At 41.7% G+C, this 24,977-nt stretch overlaps 1 protein-coding gene across 14 annotated transcripts in view; it reads right to left on the bottom strand.

The window, feature by feature from the left end:
• DZIP1 (DAZ interacting zinc finger protein 1) overlaps positions 1–24,977 on the bottom strand; it is a 53,250-nt gene that overhangs the window by 9,419 nt on the left and 18,854 nt on the right. For 10 of the 14 annotated variants that reach the window (XM_017343555.4, XM_017343559.4, XM_017343557.4 and 7 more), the window contains 6 exons: positions 18,941–19,081; positions 18,466–18,514; positions 17,504–17,560; positions 15,436–15,492; positions 7,900–7,959; positions 2,769–2,908 (listed from right to left, as the gene is read on the bottom strand). In XM_017343555.4, coding sequence (XP_017199044.2) covers positions 2,769–2,908; positions 7,900–7,959; positions 15,436–15,492; positions 17,504–17,560; positions 18,466–18,514; positions 18,941–19,081 — 504 coding nt within the window. The remainder of the gene's footprint in view (positions 1–2,768; positions 2,909–7,899; positions 7,960–15,435; positions 15,493–17,503; positions 17,561–18,465; positions 18,515–18,940; positions 19,082–24,977) is intronic. The other 4 variants (XM_017343558.4, XM_070048382.2, XM_070048381.2 and 1 more) reach the window with 1 other exon arrangement.

The raw sequence follows: 24,977 nt of genomic DNA, 5'->3' as shown, positions 1-24,977 counted from the left end.
TGCCAGAGAGGCTGAGCTGTGCCCTGAAGGGTGGATTGAGTCAAACAGGTAGGAACAAGGAGGGATACTTTGTGGGAACGGCACATGTTGGGGCAGAAACAGATGTGGCATGTCCCAAAGGCTATTGCTACAGCTGATAGAACCAGAAAAGGAGGCTGAAGGCAAACATGAAAAGGTTAAAAGTTATTCTACAGGGAACAGAAAAGTCACTAGAGGTTACTTCCAATTATGGAAGTAGCACAGTTGAAGAGATGATTTGAGAAAATTTATCTGGAATTGATGGGAATCTAGACAGAAGAAAAACTAGTTAAAGATCTATTTATTTAATAATGGTATCTCAGGCCCACATATCCATCCTTATCCCCACTACCCTGTCTTCCCATCCCTGGGAGTGGCCCAGCATCTGGTTGTCCAGTACAGAAACTCCATCATCAGGTTAAATACCACATCCAAGAAGAAATTTTCTTGGATCTCAGTTATACAATCAATCCCCTCCACACATCCTTCGCTTCACTTCATATAATCACACAGAGATCAGTCAACTGTCTGATCATCTGTTAATGTCTGTCTTCCTACCATGTAACTGCATCGAATATCTAATACAGTGCACATGTCAATCTTTCCTAATCAATATAAAAATGTCAAGTCATTTCAATCCAAATCCCAATGGGGGTTATTCTAGAGCTAGAGAAGTTGTTCGTAAACTTCACTGGAAAATAAAATATGGAAGAACCATCAAGAAGTTTTTCAAGTAACTAATGAAGAAGGGACTAAAATGCAAGACAAAGATACAATAAATAAGTATTATGTTGGCAAAGGATTACAATAAAACAGTGAAATGGCTGAAAACTTCAAATTCCCATAGGAATGTCCTATATGATAAAAGTGTTATTTCAAATAAATGGGGAAAAGATAGATCATTCATCTGATCATATTGGTACAACTAATCCAACTGGAAATACAGTTAGATCTTCAAATCACTGTTTTCAAATCCAATATGTAAAGTCCAGAATGACAAACATGCCCGGGAAATAAACTAGCCAAAATACTTCTCCATGCATCTAGAGGAAAAAGGAACAGAATTCTTCATAATCTTAGGATAAAATGAAATGTCCCAATTAAAATTAAAACCCCTAAAACATGCAAATAACCAACATGAAAAATTAGTTTCAAGAAACAACTTGCAGAGGAACTATAGATACTGGATGAATGGTTTTGATTTCCTTGCTCTAGAAGAGTGTAAATGGAAAGTTTTAAAATTGACAATACTAAGAGTTGGGGAAAGATGTGGAGCTACTGGGCTCTCATGTACTGTCAGGAATAGTGAGTTGGCATAGACACTTTGGAAAATTATTTGGCAGTACCTGTAATACTAAACATAAGCCTACCCTTTGGCCTGGCAATTTCATTCCTAGATATATATCCAAGGAAAAGGAAGGCCTACACCCACCAAAAGACATGTATAAGAATTGATAGCCAAGATCCCCAAAGTAGAAACCCAAATTTGCATCAGCCAGGGAAGAGATGACCTGCAGGGTATGCACACACAGAATGCCCCAGTGTGAATGAAGAACAAAGACAGCAAGTATGTATCATATGTACAGGAACCATATGCAAAAGAAGAAACAAAGTACTACACAATATATAATCCCACTTGTTTGCAGTGCCTGCTACCTCTTATTGGAGAGTAGGGAGTGATATTGACTAGGAAAGCATAGAAGAGGGTCTTCAAGGGTGTTGGAAATACTCAGTCTCATCACCTGGGTGTAGTCACAGATCACACACACATGTGTAAACACGCACACACATCCATGTAAGTATAAGTAAATATACAAGACTACTTAAAAATGCATGGAATATAGATATGAGTTTATTTTAGTACCAAAAAAATTTTGGTGCAGAAACATTTTTGTAATATGTGGAAAATGCATATTATGAGAAAACAATGCCCAAGAAACTTTTGCACCAAAATAAACTCATTCTTTTAATTCCACTTTGCCACAAACCTTTTGAAGTACCCTCATACACACATTTGACTACACAAATATACACAAATATACAAAGTACCACTTTACATGTATATGCACAAATGTGCACACCTATATACATTCTCCACACACATATCTATATACACATATGTACAAATATAGATACCTATACACACACATATACTACTACATACATACATATGTGCATATATATAGTTAGGTTCATGCACACATATATATACATTTGTAACACATGATACAGTTATGTAAGTTCACCAAATTCAATTAATTTGCATACATTTTATATGTAAATGTCCATATGTAATATGATGTACCAAAATGATTCAATGTGGGAATCACAGTCCACCCACCCATTTTTCTGACAAATATTAAGTGCTGATTTTGTAATAGGCAAGATTTGGTGCTAATCATCAGGACGCAGGCAGCACCGCAGCTGCCAACACACAAACCCTAGCTCCTTCACTATCTCCACCTGACCTTTGTCAAGTTACTTGACCTTTCTGGAAAACAGTGCTGACATCTCTCATCTCAGAGGTCTCTTTCTACATTTAAATTAGCTAATACTTGTTAAGGTCTTAGGAACGTGCTAGGCACAAAGTGAATGACATCTAAGTGACTGACTAATAAATAAAGTAGGCTGTGTTAGCCTCTGGTCTCCAAATATGGACAGACCAGATACGTCTTCTTCGCCGATTGTTTCTTATGTGGAAAGCAAACTACATCAAGGCCCGCAAATATTCCCAAAATGAGTGGACGTACCGCATTAATCCCCAGGCCTTCCAGTTTCTCCACCAAGCTCTGCTCCAGGACTGTCCTTATTTCTTTAGTGAGGGAGGAGTTATTCTTCAGAGTTTTCATTAAATGCACGTTGTTGTTTAACTTCTGTTCATTTTCCTTTCCTGAAATAAGGTTTTAAAATGTGTTAGAAAAGAATTAAACAGACACATTATATCCCTAAGCAGAAAATGACAATGCACAATTTTTAAATAGCAAGCAAGCATTTGTAATGTTTTTAAGTTTTGAGGTATTTTAGCCATTCAGCACCAGATAAAATACTTAAGTACTGAAGCTTTTATGAAGGAATTCAAAAACACTGTAAAATGATAGACCTAAAAGATAAATTTATTTTGGTGCAAAAAGTTGAAATCTTTGCAGTTTTTTCACAAATATGCATTTTCCAGGAATTTTGAAGAACTTTCATAAAGCTATTTTAAGTCAGCTTTAAAACTCTAGTGTCATTTATTTCTTGACCACTGAACCAAGTTTTATATGAAATGTATGTATCCATAGAAGCATAATGAAAAATTTTGTTTAGAAGTTTAATGTTTTACCACTAGAAATATTTCACTATTTCCTGAAAAACTCTTCTCTTAGTTGTTAGAATTTATGTGTCATCTTAAGAAGAAAAATCCCAACTTACTTAAATAATTAAAATTTTAAGCAATTTAGTAGATGCTAAGTGCATATGAAGTTTCAAAATATGATCATTTTTATCCCTCTCTCTTATCAACATGGAGAAGAGGTTAAATGAAAATCTTTGGAAAAGCATATTTTTTAAAAACAAAGAAATCCAGAACAACAGGACATATATTCCCCTCGTGTTTCCTTTCTTGTTCTTTCATTGCCTACTTAAAAAAAAGTCTAGCTGACGTGGAGTCTGGAGAAGGGGGTTCACGGCGAGAGCTGTGAAGTCTGAATCCATACGTCCCAGGAAACTGAATACTTGATTAAAGACACCCAGTGCTTGACTGACTGTTGAGACTCTCAGCATACAAAGCCAGATCTAGGAGAAACCTGACACCTGTGACATCATTTTGGAGGCAAATCTCCAAAGTGTTGGGGTGTTTTTTCCCAACAAAGATGGCATCCTAGGAAATGGAAAAGGCCATTTCCAAGGTGTGTGGCTGCAGGCTGGCCCAGGGGGACACATCTCTGCTCCACCACCTCACACACCTCAGGAGCTGGGATTTTTAGTACCTATACAGCTTGGATTTGCAGAAGATCTTGAACAAAATGCCTTTCTTTTTTAAGATGTTTTCAAATACTAGTTCAATTCCAGTGGTAAAGATTAGTTCTGTGATATTAATAAGTGGTTTTAATGAAGGTAAAATTAGTCAACTATTTGTACATTAAATAGAAGAAAAAATCCTGCATTAAGATAGTTTTGCATATTCTATTGGAGCTTGCTAAGCTGAAATTATAAAATTACGTATGACCACAATTAAAAGTCACAAGTCATCTTAAATTTTATATTCTCAGCATTCATGCTGCTGTTTAATCATCAATGTTTTCAAATATTCTGAAACTGCCTTAAAAAATCACAAAAAAAAAACCAAAAAACCACTTCCCTATTAGGAAATGACAATCCATGAAAATCTAGAAGGCTTAGCTGTGGCCACTGGCTTTGGCCTTTAGTTGGCCATCAAGCTAAAAATATCAGAGCCAAAAATAAAAAGTGGTACCAAGAGAGAACCTGGAAGTCAGGATTCTATCATTAGAATAGACATCCCCTGTCTTGATTATGCAAAGATGATCTTTTGTCCAGTATCTCAGGTATCACAGAAGTATAGAGATGTATAGCCAAGCAGAGGCTCCAGGCCCCATCTGCTCTGAGATGTGGGGCCGTATCCAGGGGTCAGGTGATGCCTAGCATGGCCTGGCCACAGTTTAGACAAGTTGTAATTACTGAATTCATTTACTGATGTGTCCATGATCATCCTCAACCCTCATAACAAGTTCAATTCCATAACCAAATTCCTCCAAAATTGTAGCAAATTTAACTTTTCCCTCGGTCCTCAAATGTACATTCTATGATGGTGCTTGCTTTGGGAAGCTATTTATTATGGATAATTAAAAAATTCATGGTAAGGATTCTTACAAAGCTGAGGTTGGCTGGGAGAAGCAAGAGAAAGAAAGTAGAGTGGACAAGGGGAACAAATAACAAAGCTTTAGAGTATTCATTTCAAAACAACCAGAGGCAAAGCACATATTGCTCACCAAGACCAACAAGGCAAAACTTTTTCGAGACCAGCATTTGCTCCAATTAAACCTTTTAAAACAATGAAGCAGATGGCCAGACTAAGGCACGAGAGTTCACACCTGTGATCAGCTGTATCAGACACACAACACACCATTTACAGTAAGCACATAATTATAGTGCAAAGCAAGTAGTAACAAAATAAACAGGATTTCTGGGTTGGAAGGGACTACATCTATCGCCTCATAATAGCCTTCTTCATGCTCCCCGTGAGGACAGAAAACCCAGGGAGGTACAGACACTTCTCCAAAGGCCACCAACTTGCCATTCTTCATTGGCTGTTTGAATTAAACCATAGAAAGCCGAAAACCTGGACTTTAGTTCCATCTGGGTCACAAATTACACTCAAAGACCTGGAACAGACACCTAATTCCCTTGTGCTTCAAGTTCCTGGAAGGTGAAAGCCTCTGAGATTGCCTTCTGGTCCTTGTGCTGTCATATCCCATAGACAACAGCCTGTATGCAAGTATCGGAAAGCAAGCATGCAGGAACAGGCAGCGTGTGCACCTTCCTCCTTAGAGCAGTCACAGTGCTTTTGCAAAGCCACTGCCAAAACCTAGTTTCACAGGCATTGATCTCTGAAGTGTTAGCACAAGCCGAGGGATTTATTGGTGGCAATTAATCAGCTGCATGTATGCTGACGCCAGGAAGTTGCTAAGAATACAGCCAGTGGTTCCTGTAGCACTTGCACCCTGGGACACTTTCTGTGGCCATCAGCACTCTCCTCTCTCCTACCAGAGCTCTTTCTGAACACATGGAGGGTAGCAAAGATTATTTTGTTACTTAGTATGGAGCCTTAATGATGGCCACAACCAATGATGGTGTCTGCTGTCAATGATCTCAAACTCCCACCTTACAATGCACAGAACTCATGCAGCACAGGCAGAGTGATTCAGTGGTGGAACCTGGAACTCCAAGTCAAGAGACTCAACTGAGTGCTGGTGGGGAATTACAATTCCTCTTAGAGTCCTCTTTGGCTCATTTTTAAAAATAATTGTCAACCACATTGACCTGAAGTTCCAGTTTCAAAACTATGTGACCTTTCTTTATAAACCCCCTAATGCATTTCAACAATTCTTTGAAGAAGAGAGGATTTAATGTCTTGGACATTTATCAGTGATATGCATTGAGGGGACAGGAAGCTTGAAAATAAAACGATACATCATTATTCACAACTCCAACACGGCAAGATTTGTTCATCCTGTCTGCGGGAAACCAACAGGAATGGTTGAAAATCTATTAAGGACACAATTTTTAAGTGCTATTTCTCTTCACTATTAGGGCTTACAAACTCATAGTCCCTGGTGGGGCAAAGGTGGCAAAGTGGGGCAGAAAGGGAAGCAGGATGATGGCCACTGCAATTGCTGTGGCTGCTTCCATAGCCAAGGCTGTTATTCGGCCTAACTCAACGGTGCTCTGTGGACTCCATGCCCAGGGTTTCTGGGGTTTTCAAGAAATATCAGGGAAATCAGGATATTTCATGTGAGATGTTCTGATTTTTAAACATTGGCAACTGATTGTAAACAGTGGCAATCTTGGTCTGTGGAATGGAATTAGCCCCAGGCATATCCTTGGACACCGGGCTGGGGCCACCTTCAAGGCTGCTGGAAGGATTTGCCAAAGACCCACTCAGCTTCTCCTTCTTTAGGCAAGGGAACAAGGTGAGGATCTCAAAGGAGGGTGGGAATATATTTTAAAGTCAGGCCCATCAGAATGCCTCCAAATTCCCTCAACAATTTTGGCTTTGTTTTTAAACACTGGAACAGTAATTACAAAGAAGAAAGAAATGAAGCAATTGAAATAATGCTCCTTAGAATGAGAGCAGAATGTGGGCAGTGACTGTGACAGGGAGATGTGAAATTCTAAATTAAATAGTCTGTCATATAGAAAGTCACAGATTCCAGAGGTGTGTGGGAGCAACATAAACGAACACCACTAAACATATAAAAAAGGTATTGATGAAAAAACAGCAAGAATAAGACTTAAAAATATCATGAATATGCCCAATTTGGTCAATTCTAAATTTGAAACCTTGTAAAAAAATAAAATTGTATTTTACTTCTCTTCCTGACAAAAATGACAAAACCAGAATCAATGAGATATTAGCAATTTTCTTTCTCAATAAGGAAGATTTAGTGAGAAGATTTGGTAAAGTATTATTATTAATATGGAAATTATAATAAATAGATCCAAATTGTTTTCAGGATCTACACATCTAGGATTAGAAAATACTTCTATATTTAAAATTTTCTTCACAAACATCAAAAATTAATTGTCAGAAAACAATTTTCATAACTGGCAAATAAAATGATGAAGTGGTAATAATTTAAATTATCTCCTCAAACCTGTAATAGCTCCCAAATTCTACCACGAACATACTATTTTGCACATAAGTATTCCATATCCAGAACACAGACATGATGCTTTTCTTGCTATTAAAAATAATTTGGAAATGGACACTTTACCCATTTATTTTAAATTCAGAGTATGAGAAATCACAACCATGACACAAATATTTTCATATCATCTAGTTCAAATAAATGTGTGTCAATTTGTCACCTGATCAGAACATATCTGCCTTGAAATAAAGACTTAGGTTTATTTATTATTTTTTTTTTTTTAGTTCTCCGACATAGGAAATTTCTCATGCACTTGTGTAAGAATGCAGTAAAGAAACGGAAACAACAGGAATTAGGGGAGTAAGAGAACAGGTTTAAAGCATAATCCAAACCTAAGTGTCTGACCTAATGGTGACACAGTGCAACGGGCACCACCAGCTCCTATTTTCAACGCTCGCATTTGAGCACATGAAGCAAATCTTCACAGGGAAACCCTGATCGAGCCCTTTGTTACCTTTTTCTTCCTCTGAAAGTTCTTCTATTGGTTCCAGTATGTGCGACGAGAATGCCTGTTCTATTAATGAGGAAAAATCAGAAGAGCGCAACAGGACAACAGCAAAGTCACATCACTTTCCTCGTTCAAGCAATTTCAAAAGTTACAACAGCAGGGTATTTTAATCATGCCTACATAACAACAGTTTACCGGAGGGGAGGGGGCAGGGAATGAGGCAGTCAGTTAAAACTGGTCACTTACTTCTTCATGGTATTTTCTATTTCTGTTGTTTTGCATTAACTTCACTCTAAGGAAGTTACAGTTAAATAACTAAGTTAAAGGTTCTCACTGATCCATGCAGTGCCTGTTCTGGGTCTTTTAAGGGCACCACTGCAAAAGATTTTCATCCTCTCTGAAATATTTTGACCAGGTGGCTAAAGAGAAAATTAATACAAATATTTCATTTCCCAAAGGAAAAGACATCTTGGAATTCTCACTTCCTACTTGTCTCTAACACTAACACCAAGGATTTCAAGCAAAAGGACAAAGAAGTTTAAGGATAAGGACATGTGACAGGTCAGCTGAGATCCATTTTCAAGCCAGGGATCTTCAAAAAGTTCATGAAGGGGCAGATGTTTGGCACAGCAGTTAAGTTGCATCTCGGGACACCCACATCTCACACTGGAGTTCAAGTCCTGGTTCCTTCGCTTCCGACCTGCTTTCCTGAGAATGCTTACTCCAGAAGGCAGATGACGGCTCAACTACTTGGGTCCCTGCCACCCACATGGGAGACCTAGACTGTGTTCTGGGTTCTTGGCTTTGGCCGGGCCCAGCCCTGAATGTTTGCAGGCATTTGTGGAGTGAACCAGTAGTTGGAAGAGTTCTTTCTCTGCCTCTCAAATAAAAATTGAAATAAATAAGTAAATAAAATTTATTTAAAACATTTTAAGAATTCATGGAAAGTTCTTATTATTTAAAAAACTACATTAGCTTTTGAAAAATATATTTACTTACTTATTTTATTTGAGAGGTAGAGAGATAAAATGCCCACAATGGCCAGGGTCAAATCTGGGAGCTGGGACTCAATCCAGGTCTTCCATGTGAGTGGCGGGAACCCAACGACCTGAGCCATTACCACTGCCTCCCAGAGTCCACATTAGCAGGAAGGTGGAACCCTGCAGGAGCCAGAGCTGGGAATCAAACCTGCGTACTTGATGAGCATCTTAACTGCTAAGCTAAACACTCACTCCTCAACGTATCTTTTAATTCTGTTTTTCCATGAACTTGCTGAAGTGTCCTCATGTGATGCCAAATCCCTAAACCCTGTTTCAAGCCCTAGTTCTGTTCTTGGAGAGCTACCAGGGCAAGGTTGTGGGTTGGAAAAGGCCCTTGCCCACAGCTGGTCAGATGAAGAGAAGTCCTTCCCACTCACCCCACCACAGTGACTGCGGGTGGTGCAGATGAGATCTCTGGGGGACTTTCCCCCAGAGAAATGTTATATGCGGTGCACAAGGAAGCCTGCTGGGATCAGGAACAAAACCCAACTCCACTTAACAGAGTGGAGTTTACTTTATGGGGCAGGTCAGATTTTGGCTGAAGGTTTAACAATGACAGACATCAGACATGGGATAAAATGCAACCAGCAGCTAAGGTGGTGCATAGGTAACTCACCTTCAGGTTAGAGGTGGATCCAGGGTACCTCCCTGCCTCTCTCTCCATCTTCCCTCCCAGTGCTGAGGGCATTTCGTATTAACCCAGACCCCAGAAGGAGCAAGGAGCCAGGGTAACAACCACTATCAATCACTAAGTGCTCGTCAGGTGGCCAGGCTCCAGTCTGAGGGTTTTTTAAGTATCTCAGAGTTAACACTTCCTACTCTGAAGGTCTTGCTTTGAACTTACTAAATGCTATTTCTGGTACTCTAATGTAGACAGAAAGATTAGATAGATAGAGAATCCAAACATCAGAAATCCTCAATGCTCCAATATCCAAAGCTCTTCTGAGTGCCAATAAGATGACACAAGTGGAAAATTCCACACCTGAGCTCATGGAAAGGGGGGATACAGTCAAAATGTAGCTGCACTAAAAACACTGTTTGAAGTTACCTTTAGCCTGTGTGTATAAGCTGTAAATGAGACATCATAATTGAATTTCATGTTTAGACTTGGGTCCTACCCCCAAGAGATCTCATTACGTGTTTTCAAATATTCCAAAATCCCAAATCTGAAACACTTCTGGTGCCAAGTGTTTCAGTTAAGGGAAGCTCAACCTGTATAGATACATAGATATAGACACAGATATATTTAGGTCTACATAACAAGGCTCTCGGAGGTTGGCCAGCACCCCAGTCAACAAATCTCACGTTGGCTGTATGGAGAAATGCATTTTACACTATTTTCCAATGAACTTTGGGAACACAATCCACTTTACTTTTGAAACAGGGACACCACTCGTGCAGGAGAAGTGACGTCCACCTGGGTACCACACACAGCTGCTAAACACCGGATGTCTGCTTTTCAAATGTGTTACTCAGCATCGAGAGTTTAAAGTGCTACAAACAACTATTTTACTAGTTTGAACTTGACAGAAAAAGATATTTAAGTAGGTTTTTTTAAAAGTTACATTGTTTCTATTTTATGTAGTTTCCAAAAATGACAAGAATAAGGTTATGAAGAAGTTTTTGATAAAACCTTCACAAAATCATCCTACTTGTATTTTTTATGCTACTACAGGGATACTCTTACTTCTCTAAATGCAGGATAAACTGGCTAACTCCTGTCCTGTTTCCTCCTGTGGTACAGGGGTAGTTCTGGGAGAAGGGGGTATTCCTGAACCCGGCTCCTACAACAAGTGCTGGGGAAGATTCCACAAACCAGCAGGTTCATGTCACACGTGGGCAGGAGGGACCTGCCATTCTTATGCTTTCTCAGCCACCAAACACCCTGGCCTCCAAACACCCCAGGTCTTGTTCTGAGCTGAGACTTCCAGGGTGAGGCTTAACACACTGAGGTTTAAGTCTCCTCTAAACTGGCCAGGGTTTTCCAGAAAAAAAATCCTCTCATTGCCTCCTACCATTACCCCTGGAAGTAAAGCTCCCAGTACTCTGGCTGGGCCAGCCTGTTCTCCCACTGACTGATCTCTCGCCGGATTTCATCATCTCTGACCCGGAAGCTAACACTTAGCCAGTTCTCAGTGGCTTGGGCCTCCTTGGATCCTTGTGACAGTTGACCGCAGCAGCCATTGCTCTTCTCCCCATTTGATAGACGAGGACACCTAAAGCCACAGCTCAAAGAATCAGTTGTGGTTCCAGACTGTCTACTTCTAAAGGCCAGGTTCTTGGCCATGAAGCTAGAATGTGTCCCGACTGGCACTCACTTGCCTGGTCGTCTCAACTTCTCCAAATGGCACTACCGTCCACCCACTGTGGGAACTCACCATGCTCCAGCTCCCCTTCTCCTTGGCCCTAATCTCTTGCCCAGCCTTTCTGCCAGTTCCACCAAAGAGCTGTTACACTCGCTCCCTCTTCTCCAGTCTTGCCACCATAGTCCTGTTTCCTAGGAGGGGAATCTCACATCCACAGTTACCAACACCCAGAGCTGGTCCCACAGCTCTGATTCTTTGAACATACTCTGGTCCTGCTGCTTTTGTTCAATTCTGCCTGCCCAGCCTCTACAACATTCTGCAGCCACACACTGCCCAACAAACCTGGATGCTGCCACCCAGCCCTCAATGGCTGCCATGATCTGTCTCAGCATGACTTACCTTCCTCAGATCTCTTCTGCCCTCTCTCTATAATTAATCTGCACCACTAAGACAACTGTACTCTCCCGCTAACTTTTCCTTCTTCTATTATCCTCACCTAGGACACCATCCAGACATATTCGCAACCTCAACTCAGATGGTCAATGTCAGCTGTTCCAGGAAGTCCTTCCAGAGTCCCCTCAGATGGAAGAAATCTCCCTCTGGCCCGGATACTCATGAAGTTAATCAGTGGCTCTCACCTTGCACCATAATTATAAGCATCTGGTCTCCTTTCTTTCTTTCTTCTTTTTTTTTTTAAGATTTTTATTTGTTTATTTGACAGGTAGAGTTACAGACAGAGAGAGAGAGAGAGAGAGAGAGAGAGAGAGAGAGAAAGGTCTTCCTTCCATTGGTTCACTCCCCAAATGGCCGCCACGGCCAGAGCTATGCCAATCTGAAGCCAGGAGCCAGGAGCTTCCTTCTGGTCTCCCATGCGGGTGCAGGGCCCAAGCACTTGGGCCATCCTCCACTGCACTCCCGAGCCACAGCAGAGAGCTGGACTGGAAGAGGAGCAACCGGGACTAGAACCCGGCACCCATATGGGATGCCGGCACCACAGGCAGAGAATTAACCTAGTGCGCCACCGCACCGGCCCCATCATCTGGTCTCTTGTAAGTTCCTTGGGGACATTCTTCGCTTCTGCCTCATTTCTGTATCTTTGTTGGTCATGCCTAGCCTTGGCCTTGCATATAGGGGTGGCCTAGAATTATCTGTCATTGCTGTGTGGTCGGTGAAAGGAACGGCAAGGCACAAAGCTAGAGAAATGCCAAGATTTCAAGTGGCAAGTGAAACTCTCCTCTAAGGAATAGAAGTTCACTGAAGACTCTCAGGGACTCTTCCAGGATATATATCTAGGATGTCAGCTGTGTGTGACTGCATGTACGCATGGGTCCCAAACATGCATGAGATCCATTCTTCCTTAGCAGTTCTAATCCCCTATCCCTTCCATAGTCTCTGTCCCCTCACTTGGCATCACTGTTTGGGTGAGAGGTGGTCAGACAGGGAAGCTCTTTCCATCAAGAGCCACAAAACACCTGAACTCCAGAATGCATTTCCTGTCATGTATTGGGCAATGATTTTAGTATCTTGAGATGTAAAATATTTATTTACTTTGAGAGCAAAATATAATTATAAAGCCTAGCAAAAATGCTGCTGCCTTTTGAAAATCAATGATGATGGATAAAAAGTTTTAGGGAAGCTTTTCTATTTATAACTTCTAGATTTTATAGCCCTCGTTCTACTTGTAAGATTAGAGTAGGCACACACAAATCCCCTCAAAATTTATAGACTAAGTGAAAGGAGATCTGTATTTATGGGCAGAACCTACCAGGTCCCCATAGGCTTTGGAAAAAGTGATTATTTGCATCCTTGCTGCTCTAAGAAGATGGACATTTTGTCTGGTCCCTCTAGCAATGGCACATGGGTCAGTTTAACAATATCTTAAGTGTGCTTTATTTTCTGGGCATTGCAATATCACAATGTAGTCACAGTGCAATGAACAACATATTCTCTGGAGGTAAACATACTACTAAACATATCTCTGAGTTTTTTTTTAATCCAGGAAGTGGCAAGCAAGCCTGATCACTTAGTTTCTCCAGAATCCATGCTTCCTCCTATGAATTGCGTTATTGCTGCCCATTTGATTCATCTTATGTAGCAAAGTTAAAAGCAGGGGAGTTATCAGAGTTTCGATTGTATCTAGAACGCGTCGGGACAGACGCCCTGGCAAAGCTAGCTGGCTCCTGACAGCTCACAGTGGGTCCCCTTCAGTGAATGTCCCTCATTTGTAGGGAGTAGCTTACTTCTGTGTGGGGCAGTCCAGGGGAACAACGGCCAGTCCCATGCCTCCTCAGTGGAGGACAATTCCAGAGTGCCCACTGCAGCTCTAAAGCTCACAAGCAGGATGGGCTACAGCTACATCTGGATGCAACACCCCCTTTGCCCCATCCCGGTTTCCTCACAAGTGTTGTTCAAGAGCGCTTCCCAGTAAACCCCTCACCTGTGAATCTCGCTTCAGAGTCTGTTCCCAGGTCACCCAACCTAGGATGATGAGTAACCGTGACATTTTTCATGGAGAAAAGCCTCATCAAGCTTCGAGATGGAATAAGAGAGGGAGGGTAAATGTGCTAATTACTGTTACGCAATACATGACTAACCTCCCCTGCCCCCAGCGCTCAGGGGAAGTGGCGATGGCCAGGTGGGAGACATCAGAGGGCCTTTGCCAAGTCTCAGCTCCTGCCCATTGAGATGCTCACACATCCAATCCCAGGGTCATTGCCAGGTCTGGCTGGCACTGAAGAGTAGCGTTCCTGGCAGATGCTCGGAAGGGGACATGATTGATCCGTGCAACCCTAGGCCAATCACATGGACTACAGAACTGTTAATGTTCTTTAGGACGTGTAAGTTAACCCCAGGCAGCTTCATATACCTATTCGATGTGTGACTGAGCATAAATATATGTGACAAGATATGAATTTTGTATGTCATAAAGAAATCAAGCATTAACAAAGTAGGGGGGAAAAGGTAAAAGAAACCAAGATACACTGTTGGAGTAGAGAAGAGAAATGGCCAACAATGCCTTGCAGAAATCAACCCCCAAAAAGGAGACAGCAGAGAGATTTTAGACCTGATGTGAAATAATATAGAGAATGACTGTCAGAGATAAATTTCTTGTATATTCAATATTAAAGCAAATTTAACTATTCCAATATGTACTTCATGTCTGTACTGGTCCAAAGTGTTGAAAACTTTCCATGTTCTAAACTCTTATAAATAGTAAGATCCAATATGTGGAGAATTATATTACACATTTTGTTGGGGTGCTCAAGACAACTAATTTACCTGAAATGAACTTAGGAAAAATAAGGTGCAATAAACGCTTTGCTGAGTCAGTCATGAGTAAAAAGGATCATTACTAAATACCATCATGTAGACCAGAATATTTAGGAAGATAAAAAGTCTCACTACGCTGACCAGTTAGATCACACATTTATATCCAAGTTTTTAAAAGGCTAAACCAAAAGTAGACTGCAATAATCATCAGATTCCAAAACCTTTGTAGATGAGATGGGAAAAAGATGTTTCTCCTTCCACCTGAAATCATTTGTAATTATACAGCAGACTGTAAGAAAACTCCCTACTAAAGAACATACTTTGAAAATGCTAAACACCTAAATTGTATAAAAAGCGAGATATAGCTAGAAATCTTCACCTCATCCACTGGCTCATGTTAATAAACAATTATCCGCCCTTTGGATCGTGTCCAACAACTGAATCCTGCAGCAATTTCACCTACTAATTCCTACTTATTTTCTTTGGTTTCCATCACATGTCCATTCTAGATCTTCCCAACCAATCAGGGAAACTGTTTGTTTAAGAAAGGTGATTTGCTGCCACACTGAAAGTTATAAAAACAACCACATGCCCTGTGGCAAGAGCTGGTTGGCTGGTCTAGAAGCAAGTCACTCTCATTCTTACCCAATACCTACTCCTATTTTGCACAAAAATCATAAAGTGAAAATCTCTACTGGTGAGTCCAGCAGTTGTATGCATACTATGCTGTGTAACTTTGGTGGGTATGTTCAGTTTACAAGAGTATTAAGTATGAAGACTGCAGTTTTATTAACTGTTTGCACTCACTGAAATATTTTGTCTTGCATAATTACCCTCCACCACCCCCGGAAGCTCTTTGGGTTAATAAGTTATCAATGCAGAGTAGTAACTACACATAAAATGCTGAGACAATGGCTGAAACTTACCATGTACCATCGTTAGACTGGATTTAGCTTCCGAAGTCTGCGAGACTGGGGCATTCACTGAAACATGACACAAAGGGAAAAGCTCACAGGCTCCACGATGAAAGTGTAAGCATCTTAACATGATGATATGCAAACATTCCTCAAGTAAGTCAAGACACATACGGACCCTAAGGGCCAAATGTTTCAGATGACAAAATATTACACAACTAACTTCCTACAACAGTTTCAACGAGACATAATACACCTGTTTAAAACATGCAGTAGCTTTGAGTAAATTCACAGGGCTGTGCCACAACAACCATTACTCCATTTTAGCGCGGTTCCCTGACCACTACCTGCAAAACACACGTACCTTTTGTGCACCCATGCCTCATTTCTACCTTCTTCCCTTGCCTCTGACAATGGTCTGTTGTCTATCTCTATGAATTTTCCTATTGTAGATGTCTCATTTAAGCGGAATCATATAATATGTGGTCCCTTTCACCTGATTTTTTTCACATGGCACAATGTCTTCATAGTTCATACATGTTGTGGCATGTGTCAATATCAACATGTACTTTTATTGCCAAATAACATTCTGTTATATCAATAGACCATCTTCCATGTACCCCTTCATCTGTTGATGGACATTTGGGTTGTTTCCACTTTTTTGGCTATTAAGAATAATGTTGTAATGAACATTCATGTACAATGAATTAATTTTGAAAAGCACTCTGGTCAGTGGACCCAAGACACCAAGTAAAGGCATCAATTCATTCTTAGTCTTTAGAGATTCATGAAAGACTAAATGCTCTCTATTTTAAATCTTCTCCAGAGAGGTAGATTCCACCTCAAATTTGACAATTCTTATCTGAAGATCCTCTCTGGACTATCCAGTTTGTTTTCATGAAATGACACGTCCCTTTTGGTTCTGCCTCTTTCTCTAGTTTATTTAGATAGATATTTACTTCCAATCCTATATGAAAAAAATACTGGTCATAAACTTTAGCTGCCTCCACAGGTATATGTTTTGTGGCCTTACAATGGCGACTAGTGGAAGTGTTCAACTCCTGAGTATTCATAAATTACCAACAACTCTGGAAATACAGGCTTCAAACCCATTTACAGCACCAAGGTTTGGCAAACTACAGCCCATGGGACACATCCAGCCTGTGCCTGTTTTTGTAAAGTTTTACTGCAACACAATCAGCTCATTCCTTTAAGTATTGCCTATGGTTGATCTTGTACTACAATAGCAGAGTAGTTGCAAAAAAGATCATCTACAGAGTCCATGAAGTCTAGAATATTCATTAGCTAGCCCTTTATAGGAAAAAGGGAAGGAAGGAAGGGAGGGAGGGAGGGAAGGAGGAGGGGAAGGGAGAGAGGGAAGAAGGGAGGGAGGGAGGAATGACAAACCCACAGAATATTAACTGTTCCTGCTCTAAGTGTTATTTCAGCTTACAAAATCAAAAAATCTGATTTCACCTAAATTAACCACATCCAAATCTGAATGTATTATCTCCTAAGCTGTCTTTTGCTTCATGATTTGAATTTGCTGATCTTAACTTTAGAACATGTGTGTGTTTTCCTTTTCCTCCTTTTCCATGCCTGGAGAAGGACTCGGGTGAGCCAGCCACCCTAGCCTTCTCACCATGGGCACAAAGTCCTCTCTATGGGGAACTATGGGCCATTTTTTTTCTGGAATTCTCTAGAGTCAGTGGCATCCAAACTTTTCAGACCATATGCTCCAACAGTAAAAGTTACCCCTGGTAGGTGAACACACATATTTATCTAGATAAAAATTTTACATATTATATTTCTCTTTGGGAAGCCTGGAAGTATAAACTGGAGGGACATCAAAGAGTTTTTGGTTGTCCCTTTATTAGACAAATTGCAAACAAGTAGGCATGGCTAACCAAAAATTACACAGATGTTTACCATCCTGGGTTTTGGAACTAAGTCAAAGCCAAAAATCAAAATAAATCGTTATGTAATCTCCACATTAGTTTTCAAAGAAAAGTCTCCTAGAATAATATAAAAGTTATGTTTTGGTTTAGCATTAGAGCCCTGAACCTATACAGAAACTTACTAGATACAGCTGGGGCTGCTGGCTTAGATTCAAAAGCTTGCCAGGTTAAAGGAGTCCCTGAAATGAAAAGAATTCAGTTAATAACAACAGTCACAAGTTGTGGAATCAATGTTGGTGGTGCTTCTCCTAATATGTCTCCCCCAGAAAACAAATGAAATTTACCAATACACACGCCTCACCCAGTAGAATATATTCAACACAGATACTTATAAAGCTCAATTTTTCCTGGAGTGACTTTTACCTAAATATTTTTGCTATCTAAGAAAATACACAGGTATTCCTCACTCCCTGAGATCTCACTCTTCCAAGAGAAGGTATAGGACACCACGACCCTTTCCTTCCCCAGTGCTTTATCTCAAAACAAGGGAGAAGGACACCCAGCTCATGCACCCAGGACCTGTGCCCAATTGGTATTTCTCAAGTAGACAGATTTCTTAATAACTTCAGACATGCAGGAGCCAAGAGTGGGATCGAAGGGAGAGAGACCTGCACGTGTAGCTCCCAGCCTCCCCCCAACCCCGCTCTTGGATGACAGCAATGGGAGAGCTATCATTGCTGCAGCTAGGAGGTCATGTATACTGCTGGTATACTCAAAACCACTGTTCAGCCTCCAGACCACCACAACTGAGAATGCAGCACGCCTTTATAGTTCTTTATCGCGATTAAGAGTAGTAGCAGTAATAACAGCCAGCATGAACAGGTTTGTTTCACACGCATTGTCCCATTTAATCTTCAGATCAAGCCTCGGATGTAGTTGCTATTACTATTCCTAATTTAGAGCTAAGGAAACTGAGGCAGAGTGTCACACAGCTACAATATCTGTAATTCCTCAACTTTCTGGGTTGTGGTAATAGATCTCCTGCATTCAAATATTTTGCAAAATGCCACCTAGGCCAACACAAACCAGCAAAGCAGTTAGGGGGACCACCTCACCTGTGGCAACGCAGTCCCTGTCCACTTACCTCTGGGTTCGTTGACACTGCTTAATGGTTTACTGGTAAATTCTTTAATCTGAAAGAGAAACAGTCTTCTAGCAATGTATACTTGAAACTAGATAGGAACATACTGGATAATGGACAAGTACTGTTGCTAGTCAATTACCCTTTTTACCTAATCACCCACAGGTACAGGGCACAAGGACTTTAACAGCATGGAGGTCAAAGTTGAAAAAAGCAACGCATTGGGATTTGGCTGTTTCTCAAAGTAATTTCTGAAAGAAATTCTTACTTACCTTCAAATTCTCAATTCTTACAGAATAAATCCAGTACTCTTAAATACCTGTTTACAATTTTCATTTTATTGCATTTACTTTACCGAGCAATCACAATGGGGAAAAAGTAGTCCACCTTCTTTACCTTGTATAACTTACAAATGTTCTACACTAAAAACATATGAATTGCTTTGGGAGCGCTGGTGCCAAGCTAATGCAAGACCTACCTGCTGCCTCTGAGTGACAATCAGTTCATTCTGCTCCTGGAGTCTCTGGCCTAGCTCTTCGATCCTTTTCTTGTAGAAAACATTACTTACATTTAGATCATCTATCACTGAGGTTCGGAGTTTCTCTATGTAGGATAGGAGCTGAAAAAAATCAAGAAAGGCATCATCTCCAAGCTGCACTAAGCATGGCTTCAAGCTGCCTACGGGCATGTTCTGCCCTCTTTGCTGGCCTTATGCCATCCGTGAGCATCCAGTTGTTGAAACTCTGTGATCCCTGCCTATGAAGGCCCTGGCTGTGCTATGTGGTTCATTTGTGTTTGGGGAGGTCACGATGTAAGACAAGAACCTCACAGTGTGGCTCAAGTGGTCAACTGAGCCCACATGAGGATGCTACATGAAGTAACACACGGATGGGCTGTTCCTTCTCCCAGAGCTGTGCTCATGCCACACTGAACTCCCATGCACTTCCATCCCTTGCAAGTCTACAGGTACCATCCAGGCCTGAAGGGGTGTCCCCTGAGCCACAGGGTATGTCTTCATTATTTTTGTAATCCCAACAACTAGCATGATTGCTGGCCCTTACCAAAGTTTTTTTTTTTTTTTTAATTTTGTTTAAGATTTATTTTATTTATTTGAAAGGTAGAGTGACATAGAAAGGAAGAAATAGAGATTCTATCCACTGGTTCACTCCCTAAATGGCCCCAATGGTCAGAGCTGGACCAGGCCAAAGCCAGGAGCCTGGAACTCCATCCGGGTCGCCCGCGTGATTGGCAGGGGCCCAATTACTTGGACCATCGTCCACTGTTTTCCCAGGCATACCAGTAGGGAACTGGATCAGATATGGAACAGCCAGGGCTTGAATGGGTGCTCCAATAGGGGGTATGGGATGCTGGTACCGCAGGCAGCAGCTTAACCCAATGCACCACAATGCTGGCCACCGTTTTCATTTTTTCTTTTTCCTTTTAACTGACACATAAAAATGGTATATTTTATGGGGCACCATGAGATGTTTCAATTAATGTACACTCTGTATAATTTCCAAATCAAAGTAAACATATCTGTTTCCTCAAACATCTTTCATTTTGTTAGAGTGAAAAGATTCAAAAATCCCTTCTCCTAGCTTTTATCTTTTGTTTAAGCAATATGCAGTGCCTCATTGTCGTCTACAGTCACCCTACTGTGCAACAGAACAGCAGAACTTTCTACTCCTCTCTAACTATAAGGTAATACCCATTAATCAATCTTCCCCAACTCTCTAGCCTCTGGTAACCACCGTTCTACTCCCAAATTCTGTGAGGTTGTTATTATTTTTAGATTTGCACAGACTAATGAGATCATACGGTACTTGTCTTTCTGTGCGTGGCTTATTTCACTTACTATAAAGTCCTCTAGTTCCATCCATGTTGTTGCAGATGACAAGACATCATCCTTTTTATGACAACTGTGAGTAGTAGCCCACTGTGTCTATGTACCATGTTCTCTTTATGTCCGTCAGTTGATGGACATTAGGTTGTTTCCACTTCTTGGTCATTGTGAACAGTGTTACAGTGAAGTGTGCAAGTGCAGATGTTTCTTCAACAGAGTGGTCTCATTTCCCTTGGATTTATACTGGTAGGAGGACCGTTGGATCCTATGGTAGTTCATTTTTTGCTTTTTGAGCAACCTCCAAATGATTTTCTACAATGGCTGTCCTCATTTACATTCCCACTACAAGGGTTTCCTTCTTCTTCCTTTAGCAGGTTTTTAACAAATGCTCACTGAGGAAAGGGGGGCAGGGTGGAAAGAGACAGGAAGGAATGCATGCAGGGAGGGGAAGCAAAGGAGACATGCAGAGGACACGGGGATCCAGAGAGGCACAGGCGGATTCATCTGTAGATTACACCAGGGAAGATCATTCACTGGACAGAAAGAATTCAGTAATTTCTTCTCAGTAATTCGGGGAAAGGCTCCTAAAGCAACTTCAGTAGTTGCTTCCACAAGGGAATAAACAGGCTTGGTAACTAGGACTAAGGATATTCCAAGCTTGAGGGATGGAAGTAGAGACAAGGTGTGCTGATCAAATGAAAACCAGGACGCATATACCTCTGAGATGGCTCTGTAACAACATCAAGACTGGCATTTCCCAATTTGCTTGTTACTTTTTAATCAACACTGTGTACTAGATGCACTTCATCTTGTTTAATGTACACCACTTTGTTATGGATGTATCTTCAAGCCCATTGTAGGGATGGGGAAACTCTGGCCCAGATTCAGAAAGCTGGAGAGACAGAGCCCAGACCAAAATCTGACTCTCAAGTTACCACTGCCAGAACACACAATGCATGTAGCCTTGCTTTGGAAGTGCTCTGTGTCCTGTGAGGCTGGACAAACACTGAACCAGCCTAGAAAGACTATCTGACTGGAGCCTGCAAAACAACTTTCAGTCTTCTAGAATCTTCATTGCATTTTTACAGAGCTCTGGAATAGTGCTCCCCAAGCAATCTGGATAATGCTGAGCCAGAAATGAGACAGAAAGGCCAACAGAAATGTCCAGGCTTTCAAATGAAGGTTTAGGGTCTGGGATATGATCAATAATATGGGGAGTTGTCCAAGGCCCCAAGAAGAAGGGAAATAACTCCAGTTTGAACATGGTTTGTCCCCTCCCAAACTCATGCTGAAATGTGATTGCCATTGTGGTGATGTGGGCAAGTGGGGCTTTTAGAAGACAATTAAGTGGTGAAGAGGGAGTCATGACCTCTCATAGGAATGTGTTATCACTCTTGAGGGACTGGACTGGTTACCCCAGGAACGAGTTGCAACAGAGCAAGGCTCCCTTTGTGCTTTGTCTCTCTCACCTGTGCCCCCTTGCCCTTCCACTCTCTGCCATGAGCTGAATTAGCGTGAGGCTCCACCAAGAAGCTAAACTGACACTCTCAGACATGCCTGCCCCCAGAACCATCAGTCACAATAATTCTTGATTCCTCTATAGATTTCCCAGTCTCAACCCAAAACAGACGAAGGCATGGGACACATGGAAAATTAGGTGTATTTATTAGCTTTTTTCTTTAACTATAACTAAATATCTGAAACGAGCTACTTATGGAGGAACAAAGAGGTCTAGTTTGGATCACGGTTTTGGAGGTTCCTAATCTGAGATTGGCAGCCCCATCTGTCTGGCCTCTAGTGAATTCTTTCCTGATGGCAGAGACCCATGGGGACAAGGAGCAGCACATGGGGAGGAGAGTGTGTCTGCCCATGCCTCTCCTTTTAAAGCCACCATGATCCACTCACAGGGGCTCCAGGCCAACAACTTAATCCAATCTCATCACTGCCAAAAAGCACTGCCTCCAAACACAGTATTTGGATTGAGTTTCTATCTTCTTAGTACCATGCACCCAAGACTTTTTAGGGACTAAGCCTTGAACACATGGGCCTCTGGGATACACCCAACATCCAAACCAATATCCAAACCATAGCACTAAGGCATGACATCATTGTGATGCTGGGATTAAGAATGGGAGAAATTACCAGCACAAAGGTTTGTTTCTAAATTTGCCTTCTAACTTTTTCTGGAGATGGTCACTAAGCTCCATAAACTACTATTTAGTGAAATAGAATTTGCCTCTACTCTAAGAAATGTACCAGGCAAACAACACAAATATTACATGGGCCTTGACAAATTATATATAATGTACCTATTATATCAATGCAAGGGGTTATATCTTAATAAGGTATGAGGTTAGGTATACAAAAGGAATAAAATTTTAGGGGGGGGGGGCAGGTAGGGAATGAGAAGAATGGGCCAGAAAAGAATTAGAGAGGAATGTGGAGAGTCTAAGCCCAGAAATTATTTCAAAAAATGTGTAGCCTGAGAGCCCATATTTTTTGATCTACCATATCAAGTTCTATGCTTTTTTCTACACCTGTCCCCATCACACCTCCTCTCTTCCTTTCACTGCATGGCCATTCTGCACCTCCCCAGCTCTCAAGCATCTTGGGGTAGGTCATGAGGGCATACCCATCACTTACCTGTGACTTTCTTTGAACTCCTACCAATGTTATTTAAAAAAAAAAAAAGACTGCCAAGAATCTAGGTAAGGCAATAAAAAGTTGGCAAACACAACTTCCCCTAAACAGAGAAATACAATATGTGCATTGTGGGCACAGTAGGCACCAATCATGTGGAATAATTAATAGTTAGGTCTTGGGCAGAGATTACTAAACCTGATTGAATTCACCCTTCTGTTGGGCTTTAAGAGAAAAGAAGGAAGGTATGAGCAACTTCTAAACAGGCTAAACCAGCAGATGAGAGAGCAGCGCAGCCTGGTGGCCACACACAATTCTGAATATCCAAGGTGACCAGGACCCAGGAAAGACCTGCCCCTCTTCTTTCATGCAACCAAAGTTGGTGTTCTGTGCAATCGCAACTCACAGAGAGAAAGTACACAAACTGCAGCTTGAGTTCTGTTTCAGCGAGAAGGTCATTGAAATTTACAGGAGTGCCTGGAAAGCAGTGGGTTTAAAGCCTGCTCCCTATTAACAAGGAAACCTGAATTCAGTTCAGTTCCTAAATGCTCTGAAGATGCTCTTAGTGATGAAGAGTAGAGATTTTAGTGATTTAGTGTAATGGATCCTTTTTTTTTTTTTACAGGCAGAGTGGACAGTGAGAGAGAGAGAAAGAGAGAAAGGTCTTCCTTTGCCGTTGGTTCACCCTCCAATGGCCGCTGCGGCCGGTGCACCGCGCTGATCCAATGGCAGGAGCCAGGTGCTTCTCCTGGTCTCCCATGCGGGTGCAGGGCCCAAGCACCTGGGCCATCCTCCACTGCACTCCCTGGCCACAGCAGAGAGCTGGCCTGGAAGAGGGGCAACCGGGACAGAATCCGGCGCCCCGACCGGGACTAGAACTCCGTGTGCCGGCGCTGCAAGGCAGAGGATTAGCCTAGTGAGCCGCCGTGCCGGCCTTGTAGTAGATCCAAATCAGAACAGCCAAATCGTTTTTGTTTCTTTCTAAAATATGTACATCCCAGACCAAGCTACTGAAGCGGATTTAGGGGGCACTGGGCACACGTACTTTATAAAAGGGCTGCAGGTGATTCTGAAGTGCATCCCTGGTTAGGGACTCTGAGGGGTCTGAGGAATGCTCATGGAAAATATCTTGAAAAAATTATGCATGGATTTCAAAACTGTTTTGCAGCCAAAAGAACTTATCTTTTTGTTCCATTTTCTATGAAATTTTTGAAGTACCCTGTACTGGTACGTTAGAGCATCTCAAAGGAAAGAGTCTTCATCCTTACGGGAAAGCAGCCACTGTGCCCAGTCCCTCTCTTTCCTCCTCTCCACCAGCTAAGTCCCTGAAGCACAACAGTATGGCCTGCATTTAAATATCTGTGATCGTGGGGCAAGACAGCATCCTTCAAAGCCTCATTTGTAAAATGGGTAACAATACATACCATACAGAATTCTGAGTAGCATTAAATCTAAGGTAACCTCCAATCTCAGTTTATTTCTAAATGTTCCCAAGAACCCAGTGGTGTGACCATTAACCAGTTTTCACAACAAAAAATCTCTATAAAACTAACTACAGGCTGGCGCCGCGGCTCACTAGGTTAATCCTCCACCTAGCGGCGCTGGCACACCGGGTTCTAGTCCTGGTCGGGGCGCCGGATTCTGTCCCGGTTGCCCCTCTTCCAGGCCAGCTCTTTGCTGTGGCCAGGGAGTGCAGTGGAAGATGGCCCAAGTGTTTGGGCCCTGCACCCCATGGGAGACCAGGAGAAGCACCTGGCTCCTGCCATCGGATCAGCGCGGTGCGCCGGCCGCAGCGTGCCAGCTGTGGCGGCCATTGGAGAGTGAACCAACGGCAAAGGAAGACCTTTCTCTCTATCTCTCTCTCTCTCACTGTCCACTCTGCCTGTAAAAAAAAAAAAAAAAAAAAACTAACTACAAAACACTCTGATTGATTGATAAGAGATAGATACACTCACAAGCTGACACAGGCCAGCTCCCGCACACCTCTACAAGGTAAAAATGGGCCATTTACTTCCCAGTAACATAGAGGGAC

The sequence above is a fragment of the Oryctolagus cuniculus genome, chromosome 9 (genome assembly GCF_051225735.1).
Source record: "Oryctolagus cuniculus isolate XC-2025 breed Fujian yellow rabbit chromosome 9, ASM5122573v1, whole genome shotgun sequence".
NCBI lineage: Eukaryota > Metazoa > Chordata > Mammalia > Lagomorpha > Leporidae > Oryctolagus > Oryctolagus cuniculus.
Note: the sequence above shows the minus strand (reverse complement) of the source record. Positions and strands in the feature narration are given on the sequence as shown.